We start from the raw sequence: 15,900 nt of genomic DNA, 5'->3' as shown, positions 1-15,900 counted from the left end.
GCACTGTGGAAGCTGCGTGTGATTTGACATCTGTACAATTAATTGATCCAACTGCATAGCTTATAATTTATGACGTTCTAAGTGTGCATACAGTAGTTAGCTATTACACATGCTGAAGATCGCAGGCATTTGCCCAGGAAGTGTTTTGTAATACAGATCAGTTTGGCAATGAACGATGGGTGAATGCTGCCATTTTGTAGGACCTTATTGCTGCTGTGTGTAATAGTATGATGTTGCCATCAGTGATTTGTTGTGATCTATGTATATGCATGGATTGACCAACCTAGTGTTGCTGGACAGGGTCAGGAATACCATATAATTACCTAAAGTAAAAGCAAAATACTGCAGATGCTGGAAATCTGAAATAAAACAAAGTGCTGGAAATACTCAACAGGTCTGGCAGCATCTATGGAGAGAGAAGAGAGTTAACGTTTCAGGTCTGTGACCTTTCATCAGAACTGGCAAAGGTTAGAAATGTAGTAGGTTTGAAGCAAATAAAGTTGGGGTGGAGCAAAAGAGAACAAAGGGGAAGGTGTTGATCGGACAGAGGGTCACAGAAAATAACTGACAAGAAGGCCATGGGGCAAAGGCAAAGACTGTTAATGGTGTAGTGAAAGACAAAGCATTAGTGCAGAGAGGGTGTTAAATGACAGAAAGCCTTAGCCAAAAGCACAAACATGAAAAAGACAGTGGGCAGGCACATGGTAAAAAATATTGAATTATGAAACAAACTAAACTAAAATAAAACTAAATATGAAAAAGGGGGCCAGTCATACTCTGAAATTAAAGCAAAATACTGCGGATGCTGGAAATCTGAAACAAAAACAAGAAATGCTGGATTCACTCAGCAGGTCTGGCAGCATCTGTGGAAAGAGAAGCAGAGTTAACGTTTCGGGTCAGTGACCCTTCTTCGGAACTTCTTCTTCTGAAATTGTTGGACTCAGTGTTCAGTCTGGTAGGCTGTGGTGTGCCTAATCAGTAAATGAGGTCCTGTTCCTCGAGCTTGCATTGATGTTCACTGGAACACTGCAGCAAGCCCAGGACAGAGATGTGGCATTGGAGCAGAGATTGTGTTGAATTGGCAAGCGACAGGAAGCTCGGGTCAGGTTTTTGGACTGAGCGGAGGTGTTCTGCAAAGTGGTCACCCAATCTGCGTTTGGTCACCCCGTTGTAGAGGAGACCGCAATGTGAGCAGTAAATACAGTACCAGACACAGTTGAGGGCCCTGTCAACCACAGTGGGGCAAATACTTGGTTGAGGAAAAAGGAAGACATATCAGAAGCGCTGTTGTGGAACGTTGCATCATCAGAGCCGATGCGTCAGAGACGGAGAAACTGAGAATGGAATGGAGTCTTACAGGAGGCAGGGTGTGAAGACTATACTTGTTGGTTCACTGATTGTATGCTGGTAATTGTGGTCGTATTGATTGTACTTTTGTATTTGGATGTTCAGTTGTTATTGTACAATGCAGTTCTATATCCAGCTAGTGTGGTTCAACAGCTTTAGAATTGTGCGAGGATATTGATTTACTGGGGTTTATTTGTGTTGCTGGGAATTTCTAGGTAGTAAGGTTGATTGAAAAGGACGCTTCACCTTTCTAGTCACTGGATTTGGAGGATCGTGCAGAGACTCCTCTGGTGGTACTTCCAGTGCTTTGAGGTGGCTGCTGTAGGTTGTCCAAGTCTCTGAAGCATATAGGAGTGCAGGGATCACTGCTGCCTGGTAAACCACGATCTTAGTCTTGGGTTTGCAATCCTGATTCTCAAATACTGTCTTCCTCAGTTGGTCGAAGGCTAAGCTGGCACTTTGAGGGAATGATGAACTTTGTCATCTATGTCTGCCTTTGCTGAGAGGAGGCTCCTAACATATGGATCTTGCCATTGCGACAGAGACTCTGTCTTTGACTTGAATGTTCTCGACTCCATCCCTAAACGTCCCGTCCGGCTCAATCTCAGTGCTACCCCAGTCCAGAGCAGGTCGGAAAAGTAATTCAACAGCCAAAGAGCAGCAAGACCTCTGGAACAGACAGATTCCTCGCTGAAATCTTGAAACATGGCAGGGATTTCCTGCTAGCACGATGTACAACCTTATATCCCTTATCTGGGATGATGCCTTCTTGCCGGGTGACTTCAGGGGCACTGTGATCGTGACTGTATTCAAGAAAGGAGATCAGACCGATTTGCGGCAACTACAGCGTTTGTCTGCCACAGGGAAGGTCAGTGCGAGGATCTTCCTCAATCGCCTCCTCCCAGAGTTGCAGTGCAGCTTTTGCCCATTGAGAAGCACCACAGGCATAATCTTCAGAGCACAGCAAATCCAAGAAAAATGCGGGCAACAATGTCAACTGCCATGCATAGCCTTTTTTGACCTCACAAAAGCCTTTGACTGTCAACTGTGAAAGCTTATGGAGCATCCTGCTCAAATTTGGCTGCCCTCAGAAGTTTGTCACCATCCTGTGTTTACTCCACGATGACATGCAAGTCATGATCCTCACCAATGGAAACACCATAGACCCTATTTCAGTTGAGACCGGGGTCAAGCAAGGCTGTGTCATCACACCAACTCTCTTCTCCATTTTCCTTGCTGCAATGCTGCACCTCACGTGGAGATAATCTACTTAACAGACGGGAAACTGTTCAACCTACTCTGCTTTCAATCCAAAATTGCTGCAATTTCAGTCGTCGAGTTTCAGCATGTCAACAATATTTGCATGTGCGCTCACTCTGGAACTGAGCTCCAGATCATTGTTGCAGTCGAGAAAATGAGTCTTTAACTAAACACTCGCAAAAACGAAGGTCCTCTTCCAACCAGCTCCTACAGCTCAACACCTTCCCCAAGCTTGTCCCTATTTCCTATAGTCACATTGCCTGCTGGTACTCATACTATCTTTCATTCAATTGAGTTAAATGTTAACATGTTATGTCTCTCTCCCACCTTACACCTATATATTTTTTTTTAAAGAAAAGATTTAACTTGCAAGATTTAACTCTCTGTTTCTCATGGACCTGTTTGTCTGCCATCAATAGAAGGGAGCTGAATTTACTAACGACTGGTTACCAGCTCACAGATAAAGTTTTTATGGAATACATATTAGGACACCACCAATTTAGGCTTGATGTTGATGCTGCGTCAGTGACAGCAGGAGTGCTGCACTCCTGCTGACTGTGTTATAATGTAAATAACAATGTTTGCTTGTGTTAGAGAGCATCTAGGTCTAACTTTGCAAACTCCGTTGGCAGGTTGTGTATTTAAAATGGGAACAGTGCTTGGAAGCCACTTTGAGCGCTGCTTTTCTGGAGTCGAAGCTGAAATGTAAAAGTGCCTGGAAGCTGAAAAGCAGACACATCACAAGCATGTTTGTGGTCATAGTCTCGCTGTGTATTTTATGTATCCTCTCTCAATCTTGCAGTGACTATTGAAAGATGTATTGAGTCTTGGTATTTTCTTTCCAGCATGGGTGGATACCGTATGGGAACTGGATTTTACAGAGACTGAACCATTAGATTCACGTCTGGAGTCGGAGATTACAGAAAATGGACTTGAAACATTCTCCCAACTTTATGAGAGTCTTTTTAAGTTCATTGACCAGCACCAGCAAGCCGAGGCAGTGGGTGTAAGTATACTGGATGGTTTTGATTCTCACTGAAGTCTAACTGTTGCCATCAGTACAAATTTGTGAGTAAACTTACTGTTTCTTTACTTTTATGCCTTGCTTTCTGTTCAAGCTGCAGCTTTTAAGATTGTAAACATTATTGTCTTAATGCTTAGTGCATTCAAATGTGCATGGCTCAACGTTATAGAATCGTAGAATCTTACAGCACAGAATCGTTCCATGTGATATTTGTCAGTGATCATTGGTGTTATTGAGGTGGGATTTTCCCAGACCTCTGCACCACTGTTGGAACTCTCACTCACTAGGTAAAGTGTGTGTTTTTTAAATTCAATTGTCACTTACCCCTGTATGTTTTTAAATTGTTGGTTTGTGAGAATCCGGAAACATTGTGTGCAGAATTCTCTCCTCTACCCTGTGATTTAATGAAATTCCACTCCAAGAATCCCAGGAATGGACAATACATTGGACTTGATAGCATTCCTATGTGTCTGGCAGAGTAGAACTTTACAATTTTCTAATGTTTGACGTTAGGTGGCAATATAGAGCAATCTAGTTCCCATTTAAATAATTGCAATGCTGAAGGCTAGATCAAATCACATTTTAGCATGCCGAAGCAGTGAGAAATTCTGGCTTTACTGACCAGGGCTGTAAGGTGCAGAATATTTTATTTTATCATGGGTTCCACTTGTAGCAATGGGGTTTCTGTAGACAATTGGGTAAATTAGCTAAACTGCAATTGCTAATGCGTCCAGAACGTGTCTTGCTTTATTCAGGCAAGGCTACTGACTTGTCTTGACAAAATCTTATCTTGGATTTGACAAGGTTTATTGGTCTAGGGATTGCCAGGTTTGTCTGACGTATGAGATGTTAATAACAGGATTTAAAACTGAATAAGATGCATAAAATTAGAAAAATGAAGAATTCTATGACTCATACTACATTTCCTTTTTGTTAAATGTTCCAAGAATGAAATAACTATGATTCAGTATGTTGGCAGGTTGCTCAGTTATTAGGAACGTCACAAATGGACCATTCTTGTCCTCATCCAACGTCCGCAGATGCTCGCTATAGGGATATGTGAATAATGATAGGAATGAGGATCCTGGCTGCTTTTCCATTCTGTAAACATGGGGTGCTGAAACCAGTTGTAGGATCCCAAATGCTACTCTGTCTCAAAATCAGCTAACTCAACAAAAACTAGGAATCTAATCTCTGCCTTGTTCTCACCACCTGAGCCTTTGGACAAGTGTTCCAGTTTTCAAGTTTTTTGTGACGTGAAGTTCAGCTACTGTGATATGAATAGAGACTGTTCTCCACAAAGTCAATCCCAGTTTTGATTTAAGTGAGATATTCTGATGTCACAAAGTTGGGATGGGGAGAGTGAAATCATATCAAAAATGTCTGTTTCTAGGCTGTAATGTAATCAACTACTTTTTAAAGTAGTAGTTCATTTATATTGTGCATCTGCCACTGATTTTACTGCTGAAACTGATGGGAGATTGGTACTATAAATATCGTGTTACTGCATCTGATGTTTTGGACACCTGTCTGTTGGTTAGGTCTCTGGATGTTGGACAAACAGAATAAATTCAGTCTTTGAAATCTGTGTGGTACTAAAAAGGAAGTGCTAATATCTAAGGTAGAGATGGCAACAGAAAACCTTGCTGTTTGTCAGTCTGAGTGCTGAACTGAAACCTTCCACTTCCCCTGTATTGGTGTTTCATGTAGTTTCATTTGTACTAAATGGAATAAAAATTGTTTGTAAAATCTCCTTGAGTAGGCTAGGACTACAGCCTAATACTAGTAACACTAAGGGAAACCTTCAAGTCGTCACTAATGTTTTTGCAATTCTGCGTAATGTAAAGGCCAGCTCTCCATCCAACCTGAAGCTATTAAACATGAAATATCTGCTTCCTCTACACAGTGAAAGGTTACATACCTGAAATGTTAACTCTGCTTCTCTCTACACAGCTGCTGCCAGACCTGCTGACTCTTTCCAGCACTTTGTTTTTATTTCAGATTTCCAGCGTCTGCAGTATTTTGCTTTTATTTTTGTGTTTAATTCACTGCCACTTCTCAGGTGGCAGGACTATATCTCCAACACAGAAGTCCTTGAAGCGGCCAACATCCCCAGCTTATACACACTACTGAGTCAGCGGCGCTTGAGATGGCTTGGCCATGTGAGCCGCATGGAAGATGGCAGGATCCCCAAAGACACATTGTACAGCGAGCTCGCCACTGGTATCAGACCCACCGGCCGTCCATGTCTCCGTTATAAAGACGTCTGCAAACGCGACATGAAATCGTGTGACATTGATCACAAGTCGTGGGAGTCAGTTGCCAGCATTCGCCAGAGCTGGCGGGCAGCCATAAAGACAGGGCTAAATTGTGGCGAGTCGAAGAGACTTAGTAGTTGGCAGGAAAAAAGACAGAGGCGCAAGGGGAGAGCCAACTGTGCAACAGCCCCAACAAACAAATTTCTCTGCAGCACCTGTGGAAGAGCCTGTTACTCCAGAATTGGCCTTTATAGCCACTCCAGGCGCTGCTTCACAAACCACTGACCACCTCCAGGCGCGTATCCATTGTCTCTCGAGATAAGGAGGCCCAAAGAAGTTCTCTTCCAAGAAGTAGTTCTGCTCTTCTCTCTGGGGTTTACATTCCTCTCTTTTACCTTGTTCACCATCATTCCATTCTATTTCCCTCCCGGTGCTTGATAAGATTTCTGCTAAAAACCCATTTTGACAGCCACATTTCCTTCCTCAGCGGCTGTTTCCAGTGTTCTGATGAAAGGTCACAGACCTGAAATGTTAACTTTGCTTCTCTCCACAGATGCTGCCAGATGATCTGAGTATTTTCAGCACTTCCTGTTTTTACTACAATGATTATCTGGTTCCCAATACTTAAACACGGATACCCGCAAAATACTTGGTTAATCTGGGCAATTTTTGGATCTGAAGTGACAGTTATTTTTCACTTTTATTAGGATATTTGGACAGTCTTTGCAGAGAATAATCTCTCCCACAATGCCCTTGTTGCTGTGTTGCATCATTTTATCCACATGGTTCAGAATAAGAAGGCTGCTGTCATCCAGCGAGAATATGCCTTGCATGCAGCTGGACTGTATTTCCTGCTCCTCGAAATCCCAGGTGAGATTGCATAGCTCAAAAATTGCTTAGTAATGTAATCCAGATGACTGAAGTCAATTTAAAAAAAACAACCGAGTGGGCCAAATGTAGCTTTCTGGGCTGGAATTCTGGCAGACCAATAACCTCTTTTTGAATCTGTCAAATAACTTTTTTGCTTTACCAATTTTTTTACCTGTTCTCTGAAATGCCCCACATTTTGTAAACTCAGTGTTTTATATGTATGGATAAACTGAAGCCAAAATACATTGTAACATGGGAATTTTGCTTATCCTTGTTTGTGTCCCTTGCTTCTGTTCACCCCTTTAGTTTCTATGTATACTGCTTCAGCTGTGCTATTGCTAAGTAGTAGCCATGTAAATCACACCTGTGTATAATTTGCACCCTTTTTTGGTGGTTTAGGTTTAAATTACTCCATTATAATTCGGGGGTATTTCAACATAGTCCTATTTAGATATATGCAAAGGCATTGTGGCAAGACATTGGCAAAAAAAAGCAACGGTGTTCATTTGGAGTATGGTTCTGATTTGACTTCTGAATACACTGAGGTCAGGAGGTATAGAGCTGCTTCTGAAACAATTTTTCGCCACTTTTGCATTGGGTATTGTATAACTCTAGCTGGTAGAATGCTACTTCTACAAAAACATAAGTTTTTTTTTTAAATCTGGTTTTGGTTTGGTGTCTGTTCCTTCAAATTCAGTGACAATACTTCAGAAATTTAAGCCGGAATCTTGTACCAAGCTTATTTCTATATTAATGTTGCAAGTTTTGTTCAACTGTCAGAACAGCTTGAGATGGAGCTGAGTTAGTTTTGAACAAAGACATTTTTTTTCAGTTGTGTATGATGCCAATTATTTTCAAACGTTGTTGACAATTGTTCAAAATCCAGGAAATTTTGGTAACAGATTTTTGAGCTCCGTATTTGTTCGCTTGAATCTGAGTGTCGATTTGGAATTAGAAAAAAAGACTTAGCGGATATAAAACATTGAAAACAACAGCTTAGCAATTGATTGCAACCTTTTATTGTTTTCCTGTCAAAGTTAAATGGAACAATGTTTTATAAATATGTATTTTATCCCAGTCAGTTATTAACTCTTTCTGCTGTTGTAAAATAAATTCACTTAAGTTAAACTTAAAATGAGTTCTCAAGTTGTGATGCTCTATTAGAGTCATAGAGCCATTACGGCACTGAAGTAAGCCATTGAGTCCATGCCAGCTCTCTGTAGAGCAACTAGTATCGTCCATTCCCCTCTAGCCCTGCAAGTTTATTTCCCTCAAGTGTCCATTCAATTTCCTTTTGAAATCATAGATCGTCTCTGCTTCCACCAGCTCCATAGGCAGCGAGCTCCAGGTCATGACCATTCACTGCGTGTAAAAAAAAAAATAATAATTCTTCCTCACACCCCCACCCTGCATCTCTTGCCCAAAACATTAAATCTGTGCCTTCTAGTCCTTGTCCAATCAGCTAATGGGAACAGCTTTTCTTTGTCTTCCTGATCTAAATCTGTCATAATCTTGTACATTTCTATTAAATCTCCCCGAGATCTCCTTTTCTCCAAGGAGAACAACCCCAGCTTCTCCGACCTATCCTTTATAGCTAAAATCCTTCACCCCGGGAAAGAGGCATTGCTGAGACTGGGAATAATTTCATTTGCTAAAAAGAAATGAACACAAAATTGTTCTCATTATCCTGGGTATCTTGATACCTAGCTAAGTTTTCATTAAGCCTAGGGAAGATGCTCTCAACATAGAGGGAGTTCGGACTCACCTACAAGAGATCTGAAATTTAGAAGCCAAAAGGTTCTAGAGCAAGAAGGGAAGATCCAAAAAGCATAGCTTAAAGGTACAGACCCCACCACTTGCTCTGTTCCTGTTTATCACAGACAGCTGCATATATTGGGCAAAGGGCGTGAACTGTAGGTTGTCAATTACAAAGACATTCTTAAACAGTATAAAGCGGGCCGGTTATTTTGGGCAGTTAAAGTCCAATTAGCTGTCATTAGATCATAATGACATCTGGAAGTCCTGCCACTGCTCAGCGTCCTTCTTGTCGTTTTGCTGAGCTGGACTCGTGCTGGCTCTGTTTTAAACTTTAGAAAGGTGCTACAGAGGACAAATTTTTCTCAATTTTTAGAAAAAAAGTTGAGTTTAAGTATGATCCAACTTAAAAATAATGAATTGAGATGGCACATTCCAGCTCTGTTTTAAGATGAGAGAGAGCTCAGCAGGTCTGATTAATTTGCCCTCGCACAGACAGCTGCTGGTTCCAGGGTTTTAATCTCAGCACAGTTAACTTGAGTCATTGTCATTACAGGCTTCTGAATCACTCTGTGCTGAACAGAATTGTCCTGCGTTCTTTTATGTCTCCACTACTTCACATCATTTGTTTGTTACACCGATCACTGTGTATAGTGGGCAAATTGCATTGGTACCAGTGCACCAGCTGTAAGTGGCGAAGGACTGTACTGGTCTGAGAATGTTGTATATTATAGTGGCAACTAATATGATGGGTGTTAAATAATTATTGATTTTGACTGGTGCTGGTAAGTTGAAACAACTGAATACAATGATAATCCTAGTTTTCTAACTTCCCCCTTTCGAAGTCATTTTTCTCGCTCTCGCGCTGTCTCTCCCTCAAAATGCACATGACCTTTATTAATCTTTTCCAGTCATCTTATAATGGCTACATTGCCCTCTTAAGACCAGTTCCATTCCCCATAAGCACAAGTGATCAAGCTGATATATTCCAGAGGATCAGACATGGCTGAGTGACTTTCACACATTCTGTCACCCTGCTTATCTGTAGAGATACCCTTGCCTTAAGGCCCCTTACATGATGCATAGCTTGTAATGCCGTGCTCAGCAGAAAGCTGTTTTACTCATCGTGCACTGGTCTAATAGGCTGATATTGAGGTACTGTGGTTGTGTGGACTCTTATTCCCACACCAACACTACTGAAATGATTATCTGTTTGTTCACTCATTCAAGTGCTGTTTATGTGCCTTGCTGTTCCAATTTGCTTACCTAATTGTGCTTCAAGAGTAATTCATTGGTTGTAAAAGCACCTTGGGACTTTGTAATGCATTATGACCACCTCCAGATGCTTGCCCATTGTCTCTCGAGATAAGGAGACCAAAGAGAATGTAAATATAAGCATTTTCTTTTTCTCAATTTGGGATAACAACGCCTATTGGTTGTCTCTTTAAAAATTTGGTAGTGGTGAACATTTCAAAGATCGTTACACCCATCCTGTCTGCCTGATTGTGGATGTGGAACACTAAAGAATTTTGTCTGCTTGAAATAAACTTAGTTCTTTTTGAAGCTGAAGCTTTAAACCTAAATGGTGTGTATGTGTCTCATTCTATGTTAGAGCTGTAGAAAATGTTTACAGCTTGTACAACCCTTCTCTTTGTAATGGCAGCACCCTTGATATCCTTTAACCGAAGCACAGGGAGCATTACTGTCTCATCTTGCACTCCTAACAGTCGTTGTTCCCAACAGTCATGTAACTGTACTGTTCATTTGAATGTGTCAATGCAATCTAAATATTGTGGCTGAAATATGCAGTGACCTCTTGGAATATGCGTATTTTTTTCTGGAGGGCACTGCTTTTGCAGATATTGCAACCACGTGAGTAGTTACTTTGTATTGGTATATATTTTTCCAGATATGCTGATACTTTGCTTTATGTAAGTTTTAAATATATTTTTTTGCAGGAAGTGTAGCCAACCGTGTATTTCACCCAGTGCTTTTTGACAAATGCCTGGACGCTATTAAAAAGAGCTGGCCTGTAACGAAAGAAGGGAATGGAAAGCGAAAGAAAGACACCCAATTGAAAGGTTCTCAGGGTGTTGGAAAAGGAAGAAAGCGAGCCAAACCAATCAGACAGAAAGAGAATGAGGTATGGACCTTTAAAACTAATCCTGGCCTTCGCTAAAGAGTGGGAACGAACTTGATATTGGTTATCTATGTCAAAAGCACACTCTTCAGTCAAGATCTCTCCATGTGGCAAGAGTGAGAATGGGGACTCGAATATCAGCTAATTAGTTACATTGGTACAGATGTTGTTCGCAGTTTACTAGGTGGTTGATGCCTGTGGCCTAATATCTGTTCCTCCATTCCAGGATATATTTGAGGAGGAGGAAGACGAGGAAGATGCTGATGTTTGTTTCTCTACGCATGATCTGTGTCTTATCAGAGATGATATTTTCTCTCTGCTGAAAAACCTCCTGCGATTACTCTGCAAATTCTTCCTGAAAGAAAAACCTGATTGTGCTCAACGTTGTCTGCAGGTAAAAGATGCGGATCTCTCTACCGTTCATACAATGGGCCCCACAAGGTCAGATCAGATTTATGCTAATGCCTATTTCCGTGCATGAGTACTGAAATAGAATATTGTTGTTATGTCAATACTTTTTAAATTGTTAAACCCTGTTATGTTCCCTGTATCCTTTATTCCTGTCTAGTGTCTAACTGTTTTAATTGTATTCTAAATCATTGCTTCAGTTACCTGCAGGTTAGTCTTTCATGTCAGAGCAGGTGCAACTCATTGGTATCATTGCTGAGTCCCATTGGCAGTATGTTGTAGGGCATTTAGGAATGGATGATATCCTAGAGCATGCTGATGCTAATCTAATAAATGGATAAGAATGAATTTGAAATATAATGAGAGCTCAAATAACTCTGAAACATGATAGTTCTTGAACTGTTGGTCTGCCAAGGAAAGCAATGGGTTAAAATGAACAGAGGTTATTGGATTTTTTTGGAGTCCTTTAATTGTTTGGAGGGAGGGGATATGGGAAGAGGCTTTTTAGAATCTCGTAGGTAGTTAAGTCAGTGATGTCGTCTCTACCATAAGGCAAAATATGCATGGACTGTGAAAGTATTTGTTTTGAGAATATTTGTGCTGTTGTAAATGAGGGTTGATTGTGCTGGTTTTAATTAATCATGATTATTGTGTATTTTTACTTGCGTTTCTGAGACTTTTTTTATTGTTTCTGTAGCTATTCACTGAACTGACCAACTTTGAGACTGTAATTGGAGTATTAGAGTTTTCAGATTCTATGTAAGTATGCAAATGCAGTGAAGAGTAGATGTAGCCTGTTTTTTTTTGTACTGGTTAAAAGTGTGAATTTTGTTAATAATAGATGAAATATAGTACATGTTTTGCCATTTTTCTATTCTTGTATGCTCCTAAAACTCCTTGACTCCCTTACTAAGGTTCTATAGACAGGCTTCCAGTATGTCTTGCGTTCATGCATGAGCCACAGTGGTAAGCACTAATGGCTATCTAGTTCCAGATAGTTTACCTCTATTCTGCCCTTTGCCTTGGTGTCCATATTTGCACACTTCCTATAGAGATCAGAAGTGGCCAATTTTTCCTTCATTAATCATGGAACACGGCAGCCATAGAGTGGAGATTTCCTTTTCTGGTACAGTAGTGATTTTTTGCCCTGTAGTTAATCGGGGAACACAAGTCTATCTTGACTATATTAAATCTGATGGTTAATTTTTCCCTCCTTCCTCCTCTCGGTCTGATACCATAGAATTGGGTTTTGAAAGGAGCTGCGAGACCAGTCTCAGATTTTCTCTGACTGAATCTTGGAAATAGTCAGTGGCGCTACTTTGTAAACAAAACACCTGTTGCTCTATTTTATATAAATTAATTCCCCACTTTATTCATGTGCTAAGTAGCTGGAGTTCCCATTAACTAACCATTAATGTGTTGGATATGAAGTTTTGAATTATAAAGTGGCTGCAACTTTAGGCAAAAGAGACCAACAATTTGCAGCATATTTTACTGAACTGAGATTCTGCTGATTTCCTTATTTTGGAAAAAAATTATGTTAAACTGAACCGATCTGCTAAATACAAAATTAGAATGTCAACATTGCTTGGACTCTCTAACAGTACTCTTTTAGCCATTTTTTTTGTGTTCTGCCAGAAATATTGAAAGAATGAAGACTTTGCCTGAATTGGCTTATTATGGACTTAAATTGCTGTGCTCTCCCACCCATGGTGATGTCAATAAGGTACTGGCTTAAAGAGCTTAAAGTTTGTTTCTACCTATTAATTGGAATATAATTAATAAGTTGATATTAATGTAGATGTATTTCATTTTTTTGTTTGCCTCTTTCCAGACACTCCGCTGGCTCTTTCAAAGACTATTGAATACAATTTTATTGTTAGGAGGAGGAGGAGGTACCAAATCTGGTGTACCTCTGGGAGTGGGACAGAAAGTTATTGCTGCCAGAGATCAAGCTATTAGATTTGTCAGGTCAGAAATTCTCATGAAACATTTTTGGGACTTTTTGAAATGTTTGATCCGAAATAATTTACTGCATTTTAGAACACAGCTGAACATGGTTTGATAGGAACATAGGATTTGCCAGATGAGAAAAGATCATCTAGTTAGCTATCTATAAGTATAGCAGCCACGTGATACATCACCAGAAATCAAACTCCATCAATTAGTCTACAGCAGTCAGACCCAGACACGAGGTAGGGAAACCCTAGTGGTAGAAAGTTTTGAGAACTATAGGCCCAAAATAGCTTATTACTCCTAAGTATACTATACTTCCCATATTTCAGGTCTCAAATTACTCAAATACTTTCTCCCAAAATATTATTTTGATTACCTTGCAATGGTGTGCTTCAATTTGCTTTCAATTTTTTTGATCTCAGCTAGTTGTTTACCAAGTAGAGAGGATAATTGTATGTAAAACAGTCACAACAGAAATGGGTGATTAAATGATCCTCTTGCAGTAGAGAGTGTTATAACTTTGAAACATTTTGTTCATAGCTACATTGTGGATGAGGTGAAAGAGGCCGCGTTGCCTGTACTTCGAATTTTGCTGCAACACATCTGCACTAAGGTTTGAAATTTGTTTGGAATGATATGACAGTTGCTGATCTTTAGGATGTTGAAAATTACAAGCAAGTACAAAGCTGATAGATTCAATATAACTTTCTGTGCAAATTCCACAAGTGTCACATTACAGCACTTAAGGGGACTATTGCCTCGTCGTGCCTGTACTGACTGTCGGAAAGAGCAAGGCGCTCAATCATCTTCAGCTATACTTTACCCTTTTGTTTCCATATTTAATATTTCTTCCGCTTCCTATTATGGTTTTCATGTTTTAGGTAGAGATTCTATGTCCTAACCACTCTGCACTGAAAAATAAATCCTTCGAACTTTCTCTTAGTTTTTTGAGTGGTAATTTTTAATTTATGCCTTCTAGTTACCAACTCATCAACCAGCGAAAATTGTTTTTCCTGATATTAACTTTATCAAAACTTCAGATCTCCTTTCAATCTTGTTTTCTTTAATGAAAAGAACCTCAGTTTCTCACGTCTCTCCTCTTAACTGATTCATCTCTTTGCTGAAAGCATCATAGTGAATTCCTTCTGCATCCTCTCCATAGCCTTCATATTCTTCTGAAAGTAATACACCCAAAACTGGGTGCAGTATTCTAACTGCAGCCTAATCAATGACTTATGTAGGTTAACATTGTCTCTAACGAATTATTCATTTTGCACGGCACAATTTTTATGTATCTTGTTCTGCTCTAATCCACTAATATCACAGACAATAAAGTTCAAAAATTGCTGACCTTTCAATTGTTTCATAGAAAACAAATTTTTGAAAATTGGGTGTCTGTTTTTAGTGCACATTAGGTTGAGTAAAATGATCCCCGATGTGCCATACTTTGGGTGTGAAAAGTGAAACTTAGTTGTATTAATCTGTACTATTTTATTAGCTGCATGTATTGTCCTACATATTCTCAGTTTAAAATAGTTTCGAACTTCATAACAACTTGTATTTATACAGAACCTTTAACATAGTTAAAAAGTCCCAAGGTATTTCACCTGAGCATTGTCAAACAAAATTTGACACCAATCCACATAAGTGGATATTAAGGCAAATGAGGGCTGGAAGAGATTACAAAGATATGGAAGGATATGAAAGCAATGTTGAAAATGTTAAAATCAAGGCATGGCTTAACCAGGAGCCAGTGTAGATCAGCGAGCATAGGGTGAATTGGACTTTGTGAGAGTTAGGATGCTGGCAGCAGAATTATGAATAACCTCAGTTTATGGAAGGTAAAACATGGTAGGAGATGAACAGAAGTGATTTGGCATAGTCAAGTCAGAGATAACGAAGGGTTTCAGCAGTAGATGAGTTGAGGCAGGTGGAGTCAGGTGATACAAAGGTGGAAGTAGGCGGTCTTAGTGATAGCGTGGTTAAGTGGTTGATAGTTCAGCTTGTGGTCAGATATGACAGCGAGTTTGCAAGCAGTCCAATTCAACCTCAGTTGCCAGGAAGAGGGGTGGAGTCCATGGCTAGGAATGGAGATTTTGGCAGGGACCAAAGACGATAGCTTCGGTCTTCCAATATTTAGCTGGAGGAAATTTCTGCTTATCTAGCCCTGAATGTCTGACAAGCAATCTGACAATTTAAAGACCATAAAGGGGTTGGGAGAGGTGATGACGAGCTGGGTGTCATCAGCTTACTTATAGAAAGCAGTGTGTTGTTTTCGGATGATGTCCCCAAGAGTTGACATACAGATGAGAAATGGGAGGGAGCCAAGGATAAATGCTTGGGAGACACTAGTGGTAAAGGTGCAGGAGCAGGAAGAGAAGAACAGAACCAGATGAGTGCAGACCTACCCAGCTGGCTGACGGTAGAGAGCCATTGGAGGAGGATGGGGTGGTCAGCCATGCTGACAGGTTGAGCAGGACAGTCACCTAGGATGTCATTTGAGACTTTAGTATTGAGATAGGGGTGGAAACCTCTGTTCCACTCTTACACAAATAATTTATATAATATATAAAATGCTTATTTGAAAGAAAGAGCTTCCATCTATACACTGTGCCTTTTTATGTTTGCAGGAGTTTCCAACACCTTACAACCAATTGATTTTAAATGTGCTGTTAAGTAGGTAATATGCTGGCTAATTTGCACACAGTAAAATTCCAAGGCAGCAAATGACTGGCCTGAAAATCTCTTTTTTTTTCAGTGCATTAGTTGAGGCAGAAATCCCAAGGTTTCGGGAAAACTTCCTCTTTTTAAATAATATCATGGGATCTTTGTAAGTTCCACTAAACCTGAGGCTTTGATTTAATCTCTTTCGAAAGGTCATG

General features: G+C 40.1%; 1 protein-coding gene across 2 annotated transcripts in view; it reads left to right on the top strand.

Annotated features, from left to right (window-relative positions):
* Nucleotides 1-15,900, top strand: part of ncapd3 (non-SMC condensin II complex, subunit D3) — a 78,756-nt gene that overhangs the window by 2,613 nt on the left and 60,243 nt on the right. For both annotated transcript variants that reach the window (XM_068053919.1, XM_068053918.1), the window contains exons 2-9: nucleotides 3,453-3,613; nucleotides 6,597-6,759; nucleotides 10,473-10,657; nucleotides 10,881-11,048; nucleotides 11,760-11,821; nucleotides 12,701-12,788; nucleotides 12,897-13,033; nucleotides 13,559-13,631. In XM_068053919.1, coding sequence (XP_067910020.1) covers nucleotides 3,453-3,613; nucleotides 6,597-6,759; nucleotides 10,473-10,657; nucleotides 10,881-11,048; nucleotides 11,760-11,821; nucleotides 12,701-12,788; nucleotides 12,897-13,033; nucleotides 13,559-13,631 — 1,037 coding nt within the window. The remainder of the gene's footprint in view (nucleotides 1-3,452; nucleotides 3,614-6,596; nucleotides 6,760-10,472; nucleotides 10,658-10,880; nucleotides 11,049-11,759; nucleotides 11,822-12,700; nucleotides 12,789-12,896; nucleotides 13,034-13,558; nucleotides 13,632-15,900) is intronic.

Source organism: Heterodontus francisci, chromosome 22 (genome assembly GCF_036365525.1).
Source record: "Heterodontus francisci isolate sHetFra1 chromosome 22, sHetFra1.hap1, whole genome shotgun sequence".
NCBI classification, from domain to species: domain Eukaryota; kingdom Metazoa; phylum Chordata; class Chondrichthyes; order Heterodontiformes; family Heterodontidae; genus Heterodontus; species Heterodontus francisci.
Note: the sequence above shows the minus strand (reverse complement) of the source record. Positions and strands in the feature narration are given on the sequence as shown.